The sequence below is a fragment of the Oryctolagus cuniculus genome, chromosome 4 (assembly GCF_964237555.1).
Source record: "Oryctolagus cuniculus chromosome 4, mOryCun1.1, whole genome shotgun sequence".
In the NCBI taxonomy this organism is placed as follows: Eukaryota; Metazoa; Chordata; class Mammalia; order Lagomorpha; family Leporidae; genus Oryctolagus; species Oryctolagus cuniculus.
In genome coordinates, this window is record NC_091435.1 from 64945739 (window position 1) to 64964897 (window position 19159).

A 19159-nucleotide genomic window follows, 5' to 3' on the forward strand; every position below is an offset into this window, starting at 1 on the left:
AATTGCTGGGTTGAACAATTATTGCCTGCTTGAATATTTAGGAAACTACCAATTGTTTTCCAAAGTGATGGTACTAGTTTACATTTCTATCAGTAACGTTTAATGACCCAGTTTCACCACCTTTTTTTTTTTTTTCTTACATTGCTTTGGTCTGTTTGGACAGTAAAATTGGTAAATAAATAAATAGCTCATGTAAGAACAGCCTGTAAAACGTCAGTTCAAAAAGTCCAAAGGGTAAAACGGCTGGCGATACATAAAGCAAACCGTCTCAAGAAAGGGCCTGTCTGACTTGGCTGAGCTGCCAGGGCTCCCAGGTAAGCAGCAGATGCCTTATACTCCTGCAGAGTGTCTGAGAGACCCCAAAACTTTGCTTGGGCTAAATTAAGATAAATAAATCTTTTCTTTCCAAAATAGGATCATGACCTATAAAATGCTTCAAGTAGCTCTGTGTTCAACATTGCTTATAGGTAAGAGTGTATTTCTTTTTTATTTAATCGGATTTTTTACAGTTTTCAGGTTGATAATTCCTTTTGACTTTTTAGAGAAATGAACAAATACCTTTTCTCGGTAGACTTAAAGTGTTGCAGGAAACAAACTATTGTTTCCATGCTGTGGTTTTGGACATGCTGATGTTAACTATGTGTGTGACCATTTTATTCCTAATTATGTACTTACATATTAATATGTTACTGTTGCTAAGAAGTCTATTTAATTGCTTCCTCCAAAGAAATGCCCTGGTTTCCTTGCACAAAGGAAAATTTTAAATCTTCTTTAGAAACTATAAAACCTACATAGTACTATTATATGGAGACCTCAAATACTTTGGGAGTGTGAATTCATTAACCTTTAGGGCAAATCGTAGCTCCAAGTGGTGTTTGAAAGGCAGATGAAGAAAGTCACCAGAGGCCAGGTGATTTGCTGTCAGATTGACCCAGTAACTCAATGGCTTATATCAGCATTGAACTGAGGGGTCATTTTTTTTTTTTTTTTTTTTTTTTTTTTTGCTGTGACAAAATCTGAAAATACTTAACAAAAGTATAAAATATCTTCACAGTTAAACTGTATAGCTCATAAATATTTCTGATAAAGATACTTAAATTAGGATAAATTACTGTTTCTATAAGCTTGAGAGTCAAGCAAAACATATATATATTTTTGAAGCTTCTCTATATAGATAGATGATACATAGATAGATAAATAGATGATAGATAAGAAAGAATGAATAAAATAAAGAGAAATAAATAGCTGTGTGCAAGTAATCTTTAGTTCCTAAGCATAGAAATAATTTAATAGTTTTAATCAATACTGTACTTTGCATTTGAGTCATACTAGGGTTTAAAAATCTTTAGCCAAGCCACAGGCAGTTATCACCAAAGCAAATACAATCATGCACAGTTATAGCTCACATCTCCTGATGAAAAAAAGGGAGGCTGATGTAGTTTGAATGCCTGGGAGTGCACTGTGAATTAGTCATTAGCTTATAACCCATTAGTATAATGCTTTGCTTTGATGCTGATCCTTGCAGTTGACATTAGAGGGGGTGAGGCGGATGCCTGCGAAACTAAAGCACTATGGTTGGTTCTCATTCACTTGTGAATGCTGCAGGCTCAACCACATCCAACAAAGGAAAATGGCTCTGTAAAATTTCTTACGAAACTTTAGATTTCCTTAAGAAACCAGTCTGAATTAATGTCACCTCTAGTTGAGATAAATCTTCCTGTAAAAAGAACTGGTTTGATTGAGTTCACTTCAAAAAAAAATAATAAAGAGGTTGACGTTCTGCCATAGTGGGTAAAGTTGCCACCTATGACACAAGAATCCTTTATGCGCACTGGTTCTTGTCCCTGCTGCTCCACTTCTGATCCAGCTCCATGCCAATGGCTTGGGAAAGCAGCAGAAGGTGGCCCAAGTGGTTGGGTCCCTATCACGCACATGAGAGACCTGACTCCTGTTTCAGCCTGGCCATTGAGGCCATTTAGGGGAGTGAACTAACAGATGGAAGCTCTCTCTCTCTCTGCATCGCTCCCTCTCTTTCTATAACTGTGCTTTTCAAATAATTAAATAAATCATTAAAATAAATAGATAACAATAAAAACAATAAAAATCATTCTGTGGCTGAAGTTTATGAAATAATAAATGGGAAACTGGGAAGTAATGACAAAGAAGCATTTGCATTGCTGTCAGCCCTTCAGGCTTCAGGGAGGAAGTCCTGGCTTGCAGGCTGAGGGGAACCAGATTCACTCATCGTTCTGATAACTGACATTTTCTAGATCACATAGCTGTAGAGTAGGAAACAGCTTGAATCAATTTTCTTTGGATCTTCTTTTTCTTTAAAGAACGGAGCCTGTACATCTGCATTTCTCTGGAGCTCTTTTCCTTATTATAAGGACTAGACTAGCTGTCTAGAAAATCACTTCTCTCTAGAACTTAATTTATGTAGGTAGGGAGAAGGTTGCATCTGTTTTTCTGTTGGGAATGCTGAAACCAAAAATGATGAGATGCCAACTGAAGTGATTATACTTATTATCCAAATTCCCAAGTTATGCTACTGATTTCTTTTTTCAAAATAGGAACTTACACAGTTTGGAGATGATTCTTTGTTCAGAGAGTCAGAAACTACAGTGGTGCTGTTTGATTTTTTTAAATAAATAAATAAGCCTACAAGGAACATTTAAGCCAAGAACTGCCTTCTCTTATAATAAAATCAGCAAATATTAATTGTACTGCCTTAACTTATTTTGTATGTCAGGGCTTTATATATGTTATCTTAATTGTATTCTCATGACCATTCTGAAAATAGGTGCTTTGCTTCCCACTTCCTAGAGGAAAGAGAGCTTAGTGAAATGACCACTTTGAACAATTTTAATCACATTTGGATGCTGTATTCACATCCAAATTCTGCATGAAAGAACTGAGAACAAAACTCTTCTTCCTGCCACACAAATTATCAATGCCAGACTGGAGACAGGCAGCAGAATATCAGGCAAGAGATCCTTCTGAAGTACAGTCGAGTCAGTATTGCAGCCATTGCTTCCACAAGAAGAGAGCGGAAGTCAGGGAACTGGGAGATGTTGTGTGACAAAATAGAGCAGAGCCAAGACAGAAGTAAAGGCTTTCAATGACAGCTCCTACTTGAACAAATAGTGAAAGGCAGCACTAAATTCCACATGATCATCTCCACAGGGCAGTTATTAAAACCAAACAGACAGGCCGGCACCGCGGCTCACTAGGCTAATCCTCCGCCTTGCGGCACCTGCACACTGGGTTCTAGTCCCAGTCAGGGCACCGGATTCTGTCCCGGTTGCCCCTCTTCCAGGCCAGCTCTCTGCTGTGGCCCGGGAGTGCAGTGGAGGATGGCCCAGGTGCTTGGGCCCTGCACCCCATGGGAGACCAGGAGAAGCACCTGGCTCCTGCCATCGGATCAGCACGGTGCGTGCTGGCTGCGGCGGCCATTGGAGGGTGAACCAACGGCAAAGGAAGACCTTTCTCTCTGTATCTCTCTCACTGTCCACTCTGCCTGTCAAAAAAAAAAAAAAGAAAAAAAAAGAAAAGAAAAAAAAAAGAAGAATTCACATAAAGAGGAAATGTGGAAAATAAATATAAATAAATATATTTGGAAAGTATTTCATCAAATAAACGAATTTTTGAACATTACATTGCTTTTTGGTTGTTTCTAATGCATATATTTCTAAAAAAGTGCTTTCATTGCCATTCTACTAAAATAATAAAAAATAGACTTATTTTCCCTCAGCAATTGCGTTCTCCTATTTGATTTGGCAGCTGGAGTTGACCCACACATGAAATGATTTAGGGGTCTATGCCCACATTTTTTACCTACAATAAGATCTGTCTATAAAGTCCGAGTATATCTTTTTTTTTTTTTTTTTTTTTTTTTTTTTTTTAGACAGGGAGCAAAATAAACTGCCGCGGTCTTTATTTCGTTGCTCTAGCTCTTGTTTTTCACTCCACAGTTAGTAACAAATGTTGATTTGTGTTGAATGATTTTCTATTTGGCTTTGATTTTTGACAAGAGCTTTGAAGCTCACATTTTCTGGCCCCTAACCCTGTCAGTACCGCCACTCTTTTTTTGCCTCCTTCACAGTCACAGGAAGAGAGGCCCTTTTCAGTCACCCTGTGCTTCTCCAGTTCCTGAGAGAGTCTGATGCCTTTATTTTATAAGATTTTTTAGATTTATTTATTTATTTGAAAGGCAGAGATACAGAGAAAGAAGGAGAGAGAGAAGTCTTCCATCCTCTGGTTCACTCCCCAAATGGCCACAGTGGCCAGGGCTGGGCCAGGCAGAAAGCCTGGCGCTTGGAACTCAACCCGGGTTGCCCATGTGGGCAGCAGACACCTAAGTACTTCAGCCATCTTCCACTGCTTTCCCAGGAGCATTAGCAGGGAGCTGGATTGGAAGTGGAGCAGCTGGGACTTGAACCAGAGCCCGAATGGAATGCCAGCACTGCAGGCAGAGGCCCAACTTTATGCCACAGTGCCAGGTCCTATTTTAAGATTTTATTCTTAATTTTACTTACTTAGCTGAGCTAATGATTAACTGGTGCTCTCAATTAAGTACTTTGTGAGAAAAAAAAAAACTAAGAAATAATTTACTTGTAGGAAAAATGTCATTGTTTATGTCTACACTCAGGCACACTGGATGCTATCTATACCGCATCATTTGTCACAGCTTTGGACATATGAATCCATCTACACATTTAGGTAGTCACCCAGAAGCAGTCACTCTTGAGTTATATAAAATGTCACCTTTCGTGAGTTGTAAATTTCTCTATCCACAGGATTAAAATCTAATAAAAACCTAGCATGTCCAAGGAAATCACATGACTACATGTGTGAGCACATATGTCATCATTTATGTGTTGGGAGCAGGTTCACACAGATTTCAGTTCAATTCGTGTGATAATAATTCTTACTTATTTCTTGAAGTAGTACATCAGCAGTTGTGGTATCAGCCAAGCGAACATTCCTGATGGAAACGTTTAGTTATGAGTGCATTCTATGAGGAGAGCTGACTCTTCCAGGGGTGTGAGAGCTGGGCCTGCAGCTCAGCATTCTGCTTTTCTTGTTCTCTTCCATCCACCCTCTCTGCCCTCCATCTTGTGATAACCTCTATCTGCACTGTTCCTTTTGTGCATGGCTTTTCTTTCAAAACCTTCTATCTTTTGTAACTTTCCTTCTTGTTTTCTCTCCATCCTTTTATTTCTTTATTTCTCTCTCCCCCTCCTTACTTCCTTTCTCTTCTTCACACTACCTCTCTTATAACCCAAACTTTCTCCTATCTAGTCTCCTCCAACTTTCTCTCTTTCTCTCTCTCCCAACAATTTTAACTGAACTAAAACAAAGTGAGATACTCTAGTGTACTAAATATAACTCTTTTGTTTTTTACTATAAATGATCCTAGTTGAAATCTGGGGGGAAATAATCACTTTTTCATTATGTGTAAAGAAAATTCTTATTTTTTTTCCAAGTCTGTCTTTGTTTTTTCTAATTTTTTAATTTTAATTTTTTATTAGTTTTTAACAGATACAGTATAGTTAGTAGATGCAGTCCTAAGAACATAATGATATTCCCTCTTGCCCTCTTTCCTTCTCTTTCTCCCTTTCCTTTTAAGAAACTTATTAACACAAAAGATATTTCAGTTTAATCAAATATGAACCTAGAGTATTTTATCCTCTTACAAAATCACAAATTTTTCCTACATTTAAAGAGATTTTTGAAAATGTTACCATATTGTATGTCCTGTTCTCATGATCCTTTTCTCCTAAGTTCCCAGAAATCATTTCTACCTTATTTCAGTACTTAGGTTGAATCTGCACATAACTTTATGGGGTCTTATTTCATCTTTTTTTAGTAGATAAACATGTTAAAGGTAAGAACTGAAACTCAACCCAATAGAAATAGCAAATAATGAATATTGTCCTTTAAATATTTATACTGAGTGCTGGGTGCTTTGTTTCAGGGTCATATGCTTAAGTATTAAACTCATGGCAGGACTGTAGTTTTTATTCTTTGTTTCTAGTCCCAATATCAGGGAGCACTACAAATAATAGCTTCAGTCAGATTCTAAGAAAAATAGCTAGAAATGGACATAGACTGTAAATCTGCCAGGTATTTTATGCTTTTTGTTCCCACTGAATCCTATTTCATTCATTTCAAAGACATGCAGACATTGAAATTTACATGAGGAAGGGAATTCACTACAATGGCTACCCAGGGATGACAAGTTCCTGCTGGATGGAAGGCTCTGGTCTGTGCTCTTTTTTATTTTTCCTATGTCTTGGGCTCTGAGACAAGACTCTTGGGTTCTCTGGACCACTTCCCCAAATAGCATCCATCTTCCTTGTCCTGGTTTTGATCAAGTTGAGAAGTAGACCAAACGTGATTATGGTAGACAAGTCATGTCCTTTATTACTGAGAAGGAATTATGAAGAAGATGTAGCTTAGTGCGAGGACATAAATGCCGGATGACCAGATCCCAACACTTGACAGATTTACTATCCATTGCAGGCTGCAGAACAAACACAGAAAGTGCATCCCCTGAGGCAACTCAGTCTCCAGAGGAAAGAGGAAGAGCTGAGCGGGACATGCTGAGTTATATTTCTTGGGTTTACCTCATGAATGAGGCAGTGCACCACCTAGGGGCAGAGCGCACAAAAGGACAGAGATTACTGTAAATTAGCTCCGTCTACAGGGAATAAAGCAAAAATGTGTCAGGAAACTAAGCCTTATAATTCTCTATCTTAAGTTTCACATTAGGCTTTCTAGTCTTCTTTTAGTCTGAAGGTTCCTGACACAGTATCATTCTCATGGTCATATGCATAGTGTACAGACTCTGCAGTCATTTTTCTGCCATGGTGATGATAATACAGGGAGTTTTTCCATTTCAAATGATGCAATTTCTGTGACTCCCATACTGCTCACTTGGCCATGATGGGCATCCATTCCTTTATGCATAATGCAAATACATTTTTATTTGTTTTGTTTTCATTACCACATAGGCCTATTTTGACCTCCTTTTCATTTATTTATGTCTGTCTCATTGCTGAATTTTCTCATCATGTAAGTTCAATGAAGGCAATTGGAGCTGAGCCCACTTATCTTAATCTATATGCTTCTGATGACATCAAAGCACACAGAGAAAGTTCGTTTTGGCTAATGACTTGTTTGTTGTGAATACATTCTGGTTCAAATTAATAGAGCTGGAAAAGACTTAGAGATCATATAATGCAGCCTTGTTTGACAGAAGAGGAGATGAAGGTGCAGTAATAAGAACTGGCTGGCTGAACTCGCTGGTCACAGACTTGACCAGCAAAAGCGCCTTTGTCTCTGATCGCTCTTGGCTTGTGTGGGGAGATCTGTGCTCCTGAACAGCTCCAGCCTAAGTGTTTGCCTTAATTCTACTGCACAGAATATTCTGCCGGAGGATACTTGAGAAGTGTTTAGATAGAACACTGACAGATCCTTTTAAAATTGACTATGAAATAAGATGAAAAGAAGGGAGGCCATGCAGGTAGTTGGATAGAAAGACAGAAAGATATTGTTCATAGCTTATTGTCATAAAGTTTTAAAAAGGGATAAACCTGGCTGATATTGCCTACATTAACACACGCACACACACACACACACATATACACACACACACAGCCATTTCAAAACCAACAGCAATAAAGCCCGGGCTTTGGTTTTCAAGTGCCAGCACTATCATGAGGCTCGCCAAGTCAAAACCCTTGCCTTGCTCTCACTAACTTTCAAGGTTGATCAGGCAGAATGAAAAAGGGAGGAGAAACTTCTCAAGCAGAAAGGATAATAGCATGTCCTGTTATATTACTTGCATTTTATTTCCAGCCCTGCCACTGACTTCCTATGTGACCTTGAGCGAGTCATTTCATCTCCGTGTATCAATTTTCTCATTTGCAATGTAGGATAATAAATACTGCTTTCTGTCTGTCTCGTGGGTGATGCTATTATCACCATCAATTAATATTTATTAGATGTCTGTTGGGCCCATAATGCTGAGATATGTGCTTTGTCCTGGGGAGGGGAAGGAAATTATATGAATAAAACAATTTCCATGAGAAAAAGATGAAGATTTACAAAAGACAGAATTATTAGAGCTTAAAAATGGCTATGGTATATATTTAAAGCCTGCTTCTCTGCCAAGATTTATGTAATAACAATTTTTTTCTTAGTGATTGTACAATGTGTCAGGATAATTGTGTTTCAGACATTAGGTTTTACTTTGGGATAATTCTACACCAGACTTTGTAAAGCAATTACTGAAAATTCTTTATCTATGAGTTATAATATAAGCATCATTTATTTAGAAATATTATTTATTGATTGTACTGTATTTAATTTGCATGGACATTTTGTTTTGAAAATGTTTTTTAACATGCTAATAACGCATAAGATACGCATCATCATAAGTCACACTTTTTTTACTAAAACAGAAACTTCATTGCTGGTTGGTCCACACTGGGCACATGAATGAGGGTTCCTTTTGATCCTGTCTTCCCATCCCCACTGTTGTTTACCTGTTTCAGGCCCTACTTACCTCTCATGTGGGTTAGAAAAAGAGCCTCCAAATCTGGGTCCCTCATTCTGCTCTCTTACTTTTACCATCAGTCCTTCACACCATGGAGAAACAGATCTTTCAAAATAAACCTGTGAATGGATCAACGTAATGTGGTATACACACACAACATATTACTCAGCCTTAAAAAGGAATGAAATGTTGACACATGTACAAAATGGATGGACTTTGAAGATATGCTAAGTGCAATAAATAACAGATATTGTATGATTGTGCTATTTAAGTTATTTAGAACAGTCAAATTCTTAGAGATAGAATGGTGGCTCCCAGCAACTCGGGGAGGGGGTCATGGAGAGTATGAAGTTTCATTCGAGAAAGTGAAATATATTTAGAAATGGGTAGTGCTGATGGTTACAAAACAACATGTATGGGGGCCAGCGCTGTGACTCATTTGGTTAATCCTCCGCCTGAGGTGCTGGCATCCCATATGGGTGCCGGGTTCTAGTTCCGGTTGCTCCTCTTCCAGTCCAGCTCTCTGCTGTGGCCCGGGAGTGCAGTGGAGGATGGCCCAAGTGCTTGGGCCCTGTACCCCATGGGAGACCAGGAGGAAGCACCTGGCTCCTGGCTTTGGATTGGTGCAACACCGGCTGTAGCAGCCATTCTGGGGGTGAATCAAAGGAAGGAAGACCTTTCTCTCTGTCTCTCTCCCACACTGTCTATCTCTATCTGACAAAAAAATAAAAAAAATAAAAAAATTTTAAAGAAGTATGTACTTAATCTCATTTAATTGGATGCTCAAAAATGATTAGAATGAGAAGTTTTATTGTTTGTATATTTCATCAAAATAAAAAAATGTTTAAAAGTAAATCTGGCCCTATCATTTTCTTATGCAGAAATTATCATTAACTTCTTGTTATGACAGTAAAAATTCTTTGGAAATGAACTCCAGCTTGTTTTTCCAACATTATCTCTGACAATATCCGCACCAAAGGTGGAGGATTAACCAATTGAGCCATGGCGCCGGCCCTAGCCAACTGTTGAAACCATATGTAACTGTAACTCAAAATGCAATTCTCTACGAGACTTCCATGCCAATATCAGAATTAAATACTCCCACTAAGGATAGTCTAATTATGAGATGTCATCTTCTCATTTTCCTTGAGCTTTAGCTCCAATGGGTGTTTCCCAATAGCCAGCATTGTTTGTTTCCTATCTATACAGCAAACAATGATTGACAAGAGTTATTTTTTATTTATCTGATCACGCAATGACCATCATCAGAGCAGAGACTGGGGTGGGGGAAGAAAAGAATTTAAGGTACAATATTTGTACAGGCTTTAGATGGAATTCCTTCTTACATTTTGTGCCTTAGGAGTCTCACTAACCTCATTAACATCCCAGTCCCAGTGATCAGTAATTTTCCTTCACAATAGAAAGTAATTTTAACGCATTGTGTTAGTTATCCACAACTGCATAACCAATCTGCTTGAACCTTAGCAACTTAAAACAATCAAGAGTTACTACTTCAATTTCAGGATCAGAAATTTGGGAGTGGCTTAGCGAGGTGGTTCTGCCTCAGCATTTCTCGCGATGATACAGGAGAGATGTCAGTAGAGGACATCGACTGCTGCTGGGTGGACTGGGCAAAAGCTGCAGGTGCCCAGGTGCTCCCTGACATGGCTGCTGGTGGGAGGCTTCATTTACTTGCCTGGTGTCCCTCTCCCTCAGGGCTGCTTGTGCCCAAGTGTCCCAGTGCTCAATAACAACACTTTGTCCTAAACTCCCGTAGTACAATAAAACCTTGTGTTGCCTTGCTTTGTGTTCTACCTTTGACCTTTGCTCCCAACCATATATGAAGCACCAAAGAGGGGAGTTTCATATTTTATAGCTCACTATAATCCCCATCCATCCAGGACATTGGTGTACACAGCCCTGTTAATGATGAAGCTAGCAAGAGCCTAACATAATGTTACTTGTAGCTTACACTTTGTAATAAGTGATCTTTTATCACAAATGGTGAATAAATTATATTGTTGCCATATATAGGCCAGACATAAATATATTCTTTTTATTGATTCAAGTTATAATTTTGAACAGTATTGTTATACTTATGAATGTAAACACAATTTAGAAAATAGTTAAAATTATTGGTAGTTAAAGCGTGAAGGCCCTAAAATGTCTTGATTTTTCAAATTATCATCTTTTTTTCTTTAAGGTAGGAGGAATACAAAATACAAGCCAGTTCAATTTACTGATAAATCAATCAATTATAGCCAAATAAATCAAAATGACAGGAGAGCAGTCTGCTTCAAACTAACAGATGCATTCTGTTTTGGAAGGGTAAGAGAGCAAGAATAAGACTGGATTCTTTGGTTTGGGCCATCTTTGATCTAGTCCTCATAGCCATCTTTTGTATATTGTAATAATAGCCCTTTGCATACAAGAAAAAACTAGTGGCCAGCACTGTGGTGTAGCAGATAAAGCCACTGCCTGTAGCGCCGGCATCCCATATGGCCACCTGTTCAAGACCCGGCTGCTCCACTTCTGATCCAACTCTGCACTAGGGCCCCTGCACCCATGTGGGAGACCTGGAAGAAGCTCCTGGGTTCTGGCTTTGGTCTGGTTCAGCTGATTGTTGCAACTATGTTGGAAGTGAACCAGTGGATGGATGATCTTTCTCTCTCTCTCTCTCTCTCTCTCTCTCTATCTCTCTCTACCTCTGCCTCTCTGTAATGTTGCCTTTCAAGTAAACAATAAGTCTTTTTTTTTTGAAAAAGAAAAAATACTTGAAAAATTAAGCAATTTTCAGGCAGGCACTGTGGCATAGTAGGTGGAGCCACTGCTTGCTGTGCCGGCATCCCATGTGGGCACCAGTTCAGGTCCCTGTTGCTCCACTTCTGGTCCAGCTCCCTGTTGGTGTGCCTGGGAATGCAGCAGAGAATAGCCCAAGTTGTTGGGCCCTTGCACCCAGGTGGGAGGCCTGGAAAAAGCTCTTGGCTCCTGGCTTGGAACTGGCTCAGGTCCCGCCATTGTGGCCATTTGGGTAGTGAACATGCAGATGGAAAATTCTGTCTCTTTCTGCCTCTGCCTCTGCCTTTGCCTCTGTCTCTCTATAACTTTCCTTTCAAATAAATACATCAATTTTTCAAAAAAATTAAATAATTTTCCTAAAAATGTAATAGAGATAGGATTTTATTTATTTCAAAAAAACATTTTGAGCATACTTTCTGGTGCAGTGTTGTGGCACAGTGGGTTAACCTACTGTCTGCAAGGCCAGCACTCCAAATTGAAGTACCTGTTTGAGTCTTGGCTGTTCTGCCTCCATTCAAGCTCCCTGATAAGGTGCCTAGGAAAGCATCAGAAGATGACCCAAGTCACCCATGGGGGAGACCCAGATGCAGTTCTAGGCTCCTGGCTTCAGCTAGGCCCAGGCTAGGCCACAATTGTTGCAGCCACTTGAGGAGTGAACTGGCAGATGAAAGATCTCTCTGTCTCTCCCTCTCTGTCACTCTGCCTTTCATATAAATAAAATAAGTCTTCTTAAAAGATATATTTACTTATCTGAGACAGAGAGATACAGACACACAATCAGGCAGAGGAAACATATAGGCAGACAGAAAAACCAAGAGTTCCCCACTGCTGTTTCACTCCCTAAATCCTCATAGACAGCTAGAACTAGACCGAGAGCCAGGACATCAACCCAGGTCTCCTCCATGGGTGGTGGAACCTAACCACTTGGCCTACTGACTGCTGCCTCTCAGGGTGCCTTCCAGCTGGGGGCTGAAATTTAGAGTGGAGCCATCCAAGAGGCAATTTATCTGTTAGGTCAAATGCCTACCCCAAAAGCTAGAATTTTAATTTAAACCTTCAGCCTCCTTTGTGTGTAAAGAAACTCTGAAATCCTTGTCCATACACCACAGAGTATATATTATATTATATTATATTATATTATATTATATTATATGCAGGTCAGAGTGGTGGTGTAATGGTAACAAAAGGCATAAGAGCAGCCACCTCCCTCAGGGCTTAGTTTTTGCAGAGTTTCCCTCTCAGGCACTCAGACCTCAAAGACCATAGCTATGCCATTTATTTTTTATTTTTTGTAAGTTTTTAAGGATTTTATTCAGTGAGAGAAATGCACAGGAGAGTGTGAATTTTAATTAGGGGAGAAAAAGAAGTCAAGAAGCTAAGATGGGTCCATACCAAGCAGAGAGCAGGCCAGAAGCGAGCACTGCAGAGCAAGCATGCAGGCAGGAAAGCAGAGAGCGGTGACCTGAAGGCCATGCACTCTGAAGGCGCAGGGCAACAAGGGAGGCTATGTCCTTTAAAGATTTACATTGAAGTGTAAATCATTGCCCTAAATGATATGCTCTTGGTCTGAATTGCAGGAGCACTAGGAGCACCATTTTTATGGGAGGACCCAGCAAACCAGTTCCTACATCTCAAAAGACACATAAATTTGCAAGATTACTGGGACTCAGATCATAGTCCAAATGCTTGGGGAAAAACATTGGCTGATCAGGTACTGTATTTATACTTGAAACAAGTGGTCAGGGCTGGCATTGTGGCACAGTGGTTAGATCACCATCTGCGACACCAGGATCCCATATGAGCACCTGCTTGAGTCCTGGCTTCTTCATTTCCTGGCCCAGCTCTGGCCTTGAGGCCATTTGGTGAATGAACCAGCAGTTGGAAGATTCTCTCTCTCTCTCTCTCTCTCTCTCTCTCTCCTCTCTCTCTCCCAGCCTCTCTCTCTTTCTTTCTCTGTAACTCTGCCTCTCAAAAAAATAAATAAATCTTAAAAGCAAAAGACAAACAGCAACAAAAACAAACAGGTCCTTTACTGTCTATCTTTTTAAATAAGTAATTTATCAGTTGGCATTAACACACCAATAGCCTAGCCCTGCCTTATTCTCTCTAGCCTCTCTGAACTAACTTACTCTTTCTTCCCCAGGAAGTAGCTTTTGCCTGGTAAATTCCACCCCTTTGCTAAAGACTAAGCTCAAATGTCATCTCTTCTCTGAAACCCTACCCTTCTTTCCAAGGAAGCATTTGTCCTTCCATCTTGCCCTTGTGAATGCTGTTCACATGTGAATGGCTCTCAAAATGTTACATTAGAGATATTTGTTTCATATGCTTACCTCTTTGCCTAAGATTACAAGGGTAAGGTCTTATTGATAAAGGTAATTATTCATTCAATGATTGTTATGTAGTTAAGGTTTAATAAATCATTACTTGTTTGGGTAGGTGGATGAATGGATAGTGGTCACATTTTAATTCAATCTCAGCTGTTCAGTAGCTACTTTTCTTCTGTGACAATTATTCAAGCTAGTTCCTTCATTTACTTGGACTTTTTGCATTTTCCTATTCATTCTCATTCCAACCCCAAAAGAAATAAAGGATAAACTTGCATTATCCAGTTTTATTTCATGGTTACTTTTCTCTGTTAGAAGAAGTAGAAAAGGGGCTGGCCCTGTAGTGCAGTGGTCTAAGCCTCCACCTACGCTGCATCCTATATGGGCCCCAGTTCATGTCTCAGCTGCTCTTCTTCTGATCCAGTTCTCTGCTATGGCCTAGGAAAGCAGTGGAGGATAGCCCAAGTGCTTGGGCCCCTGCACCCATGTGGGAGACCTAGAAGAAGCTCCTGGCTCCTGGCTCCTGGCTCCTGGTTCCTGCCTTGGGATTGGCCCAGCTTCCGCCGTTGCACCCACTTAGGAAGTGAACCAGCATATGGAAGGCCTTTCTCTCTGTCTCTCCCTTTCTCTCTGTATGTAACTCTGCCTCTCAAGTAAATAATAAATAAAAATCTATTTTTTAAAAAAGGGAAGTAGAAAGATACCTCCTGTCCACTGGTCAACTCCCCCAAATGACTGCCATGTCTGGGATTGGGCCAGGCAGGAGCAAGAAGCCAGAAACTTAATCTAAGTCTCCCACGTGGGTGACAGGAACCTGATTGCTTGAGCTATCTATCACCTACTGCCTACCAGGGTCTCCCTTGGCAGAAAGCTGAAGAGTAGAGTTGGGTACTGAACCCAGGTAATCTGATATATAGGCCTCTTAACAAGCATGTTAACCACTAGGAGAAATATACACCCTTCATGTTTAGTTTTCTAATGGAAAAAGACATTGAAACTCTAAGACAAATGAATTATTTTGAAGATTTCAATTATTTATGATTTCCTTCTTCCAACTTAGCAATTTGGAAAGCAAAGCTTTACAACAAGTCAACTAATTAATTTCTTCACTTACTCATTCATTTTTTCTGCATACTTAAGGCTCTCATTATCACCAGGCATCAGGTTGTACAAAGTCATAAAAACTGAATGTCCTTGTTTTTCTGGGGTCTCAGTCCTACCATTACTCTGCGTGGCTGAGTCTTTAGTGGTCTACCAGGATCAACTTGCTTTTCAGTGTTTGCTGATGAAAAACACCAGCTTGAATAATGCATATAATTTTATGTCTATTTCTTTCAAAGAGACAACATTTATAGGAATTACAATAAGACATGTATTTATTTGGCAAATTAAATAACTGTGTAAGCTAGTAGACTGTGTCATCTTTGTGAAATGTTGAAATTAGAGGCAGGTACAATCCTACCTCTAACTGTAGACCAATTCTGTGATCAATGGACAGTTATAGCAATGTAGGCAGAGTCTACCGCATTGGCCCACAAATGCTGCAAAACTCTTCAGTGTCAAAGTACAGACAGCTAACAATATAAAACCCAAACCCTATTTGGTATAATTCTTACAATTCTTCCATTATGTATTTTTGACAGTTTTTAGGAGTATCTGTGGTTATTAGAACTGCTGCACCATATGCTTCACACACTCAGTTCGTGACTTGTGTTTCCTTTCATTGCAGGCTCTTGAAACGTGGCATGCTTTGAAAACAACTGCCCAGTATTATTTGGGTGTGAATATCTTCACCTATGACATTTCCTCTGTCCATTAAATGTGCTCTACCGATGAAAGCAAAACAAGGATGGTGGGAATCAGTATGGCAATACACCAAACCCATGGAAGAGCTGAGGGCAAATCCATGCCATTTCTAGATTATTTATTATGTCTGTCTCATAGAGTTGATGAAAGGAATAATGAAAATCCATGTAAAGGCTTGGAATTAGAAGTTCACAATAAATTGTAGCTCTTGAAATGAGAACCAAATAAAAGTATAGTAATAACATTTACCCAAATGTGAACTTTTATGGGAAAAGAAAAGCAAAAACCAAAAAAATTAATGTCCGTAGTTTATACCTGTTGCTTCCTACTGCCTTTTATTTAAAAGGGCTACTTTATATATATATATTTTATATATATATATTTTATATATATTTATATATACTATATATATATATAAATATATATATTTATATATATATTATACTATATATATATATATAAAGTAGCCCTTTTAATATAGCCCTTTATATATATAAGTTCTGAGAAGCAGGGATCTTTCAAATGGAGCAGCAGCTATGAACTACTGACACTATTTTTCCCATATCTTCACCAGCATTAGTTGTTTGTTGATTTCTGTATGAAAGGCATTCTAACTGGGATTAGGTGAAACCTCCTTGTATTTCGATTTGTGTTTCCTTGACAACTAGTGATCCTGAGCATTTTTTCATGTGTCTGTTGGCCATTTGGATTTCCTCTTTTAAAAAATGCTTGTTCAAGTCCTTTGCCCATTTCTTAACTGGGCTTTTCGTTTTGTTGTTGTTGAGTTTATGAGCTCTTTATATTTTCTGGTTATTAATCCTTTATCAGTTGCATAGTTTGCAAATAATTTTTCCCATTTTTTTTGGTTGCCTCTTCACTTTGCTGAGTATTTCTTTTGCCTGCAGAAGCTTCTCAATTTGATTTAATCACACTGCTCAATTTTGGCTTTCATTGCCTGTGTTTCTGAAGTCTTTATTTTAAAGAGCTCAGGATCACTAGCCATCAGGGAAAATGGTACCCCAACCCACTGTTGTGAATTGGTACAGCCACTGAGGAAGACAGTATGGAGATACCTCAAGTCTATGCTTTTGAAACTGTTTTCATCAGAGGTGTATTGCTGAAGGCAGTCAAGAAAACAATCTTAACTTACATAACTAGCAGATGGTGGCTGGGAACCCATTGGAATCCACTCACCTGTAAGAGCAAACTTCCTTAGAAGTTTTTCAAAATGTGTACAAGTTTCTACCTTCTGTTCCATAATATACTGATTTTGTTTTTACTTGAAGTAGCCATTGTAACTTATTGTCCTGGTACATTTATTAATCTTTTGCAATAAAACTGGAAAATGGCTGTGGAAAAAAGTGGACTACATTTATCCTAAACCTTCCATGTATTTCAGGAATACCACTTCAGTTTGAGAAGTAGTGAGATTGGGCCCCACCCCCATCCCAGATAACAGATAACTGAAATTGTTATCTTTAAATCTTTACTTTTTCCATATCCCTACCTCATGTGTTCTTTTTATCAATTTCTTTTGGACTAGTAAGGTAAATAGAAACATTCCCCCTAAGACCATTATTGGTCTTATGTAGTCTTACAATGATCTTAAGCACTTTTTGAACAACAGGTAAATCAGTAAAACCAGACCCCATGATGCTGCACTGTAACGTCTTTGGCCCCTGTAATCAAAAGGACACTAACAACTATTCAATATTCCTCACTTCCTATCCTATTGCCTAAAGGCAACTTCAGTGGGAAATTTGAGGCTGATTTATGATTCATTGTGTTAGTTGCTACCCATTTCCAATAAACATAAACATTAATTTTTAAATCTAACTACGACTAAATAGCAAAATAAGAAAAATTAATAATTTGGTTTTGCAGGAAACAAATTGGAGAGTATACACACAAACATATCTGTACTTTTTTCAACAATAATGTGTATTTTGCTACCACAAAGTTCCATTCTTTGATTTTTTTAATAAAAAATAGAATATCTTTTCATTACTCAAGGTTCTCAGGAAAACAGAAATATATGTCTCAATCATGGACACATAGAAGTAATATATGTAATTACCATATTTTATAGCTTTTTTATTATAGCATATCATATTTATACTCAAAGTATACTTGTATACTTGTGTTATCCTTACTGTGGTGTACAGTTACACTATTATAAGATTTTTTTAAGGTTAGAATTTAATTGTAATTTATTTTTGCAATTCCAACAATATTCAAGGCAGTTTCTGGTGTGCAATAAGTATCTGGTGAATATATAGGTATTGATGAAGAGGGTGCCTATCAGGGAGGTAAATGGTATTTACAAGATTTCATTCTAATCCTTTCTATATCCATGGCAGGACAAATAAATATGATGTTATACAGTTTATCCACTTGCTATCTAGCAACTCCATAAGAGAACTGAATAAAAACTCGCTAGCATTTTTTTCAAGACTGATCTTTAATTGCCTCCACTCAGCTGACCCAGCCTCAAAAACCATCCACCCTTCAGTGCCAGTTCATTATAATTTAAATAGAATAATTCATGGATGGGAGCTACTGTACACATAAAACAAATTAAAAGTGAGAGTATTTATTTTCATATGTTGATTTTTACTCATTCCATTTATTTTCCTTGGATTGATTTGAAACATCTCAGGCAACTGAGCCAGCAGAGAGTACATACATCTCATATTGTTATCTTCAATGACAGCAACAGTCCAAATAAATTTTATTGAAACTAATTTAGCATTGACTGGTAAAATATACAAACTACCCATCTGACTCAAAGATACTGCCAGACTTCTTCAAATTAGAGACAAAAAATAATACTTGGAGATTACATCACAAATTGGAACTGTCTTGGAAGGCAGTTCAAAAGTAAAAGTGAAATAAATTATCCAAATTTAAAATACTTTATTTCATCTATCACGGTGACAAAAGCAATCATGCTTTCTCATTTTGATCATGTTTCTGGGGAGAAAAATCTAATTATTTTTAACAGTTAATTTGAGGAAAAGTATACCTTCTTAGCTCTTTTCCCTTTTGTTCCATAAAATTGTACCATAAAAGGAATTCTTTGACTATCTTTAATTTTGACTATAACTCCAGAGCAAAAAAAAAAAAGCCTGACTTGTGGAATGGTTGAAATTTTAAATATCTTTAAATCCAAGACATTGCACATCAGGAGTTTTTCTTTAGAGGCTAAATGTTTCAATCTGGTTGTGGGGAGAAGGAAGAGTCATGTGTGGCCTGGTGTGTAAGATGTAGCCTCTGAACCAGAACCTGAGGTTGTCACCCACTACCATTGTCTCTCTTGGTTCTTCTTCCTCATTAAGTCCAGATGTTGATTTCCAGATATCATTGAGATCTTGGCTTCAGACTTTCTCTTCAGAGAAGGTATCCTGACTAACTGGTCTTAAGTGGCTTACTGTATTATTTTTATTCTTGTTGCTATAGCAAATTACCACAAATGCAGTGGCCTAATCCTTGTGAATTTATGATCTTTGGTGCTAAGGATCAGAAGGTTAATATTGGTTTTACTTGGTTCGGAGCAAAATGTCGGGAACTGTGTTCCTTTCTAGACAATATTGGAGAAAATCCATTTCCTTTCCTTTCCCACTTTGTAACACCTCATTCCTTGGTTTGCAGTTCTCCTCCATCTTCC

The 19159-nt window shown here is 38.4% G+C and overlaps 1 protein-coding gene across 1 annotated transcript; it reads left to right on the forward strand.

Annotated features, from left to right (window-relative positions):
• Positions 1-269: 269 nt before the first annotated feature.
• Positions 270-15819, forward strand: C4H3orf85 (chromosome 4 C3orf85 homolog). The gene is made up of 4 exons (XM_051819077.2): positions 270-314; positions 415-467; positions 12940-13073; positions 15416-15819. The coding sequence occupies exons 2-4, from the start codon at positions 419-421 to the stop codon at positions 15503-15505; spliced, it is 273 nt and encodes a 90-aa protein (XP_051675037.1). The 5' UTR covers positions 270-314; positions 415-418; the 3' UTR covers positions 15506-15819.
• Positions 15820-19159: the final 3340 nt, after the last annotated feature.

What these genes read in the sequence shown, in the direction of transcription:
- C4H3orf85 (XM_051819077.2), top strand. Translation starts at nt 419, where the DNA reads ATGACCTATAAAATGCTTCAAGTAGCTCTGTGTTCAACATTGCTTATA. An exon ending in GTGTTCAACATTGCTTATAG is followed by an intron (nt 468 to 12,939) that starts GTAAGAGTGTAT and finishes TCTGAATTGCAG; the next exon opens with GAGCACTAGGAGCACCATTT. An exon ending in GAAAAACATTGGCTGATCAG is followed by an intron (nt 13,074 to 15,415) that starts GTACTGTATTTA and finishes CTTTCATTGCAG; the next exon opens with GCTCTTGAAACGTGGCATGC.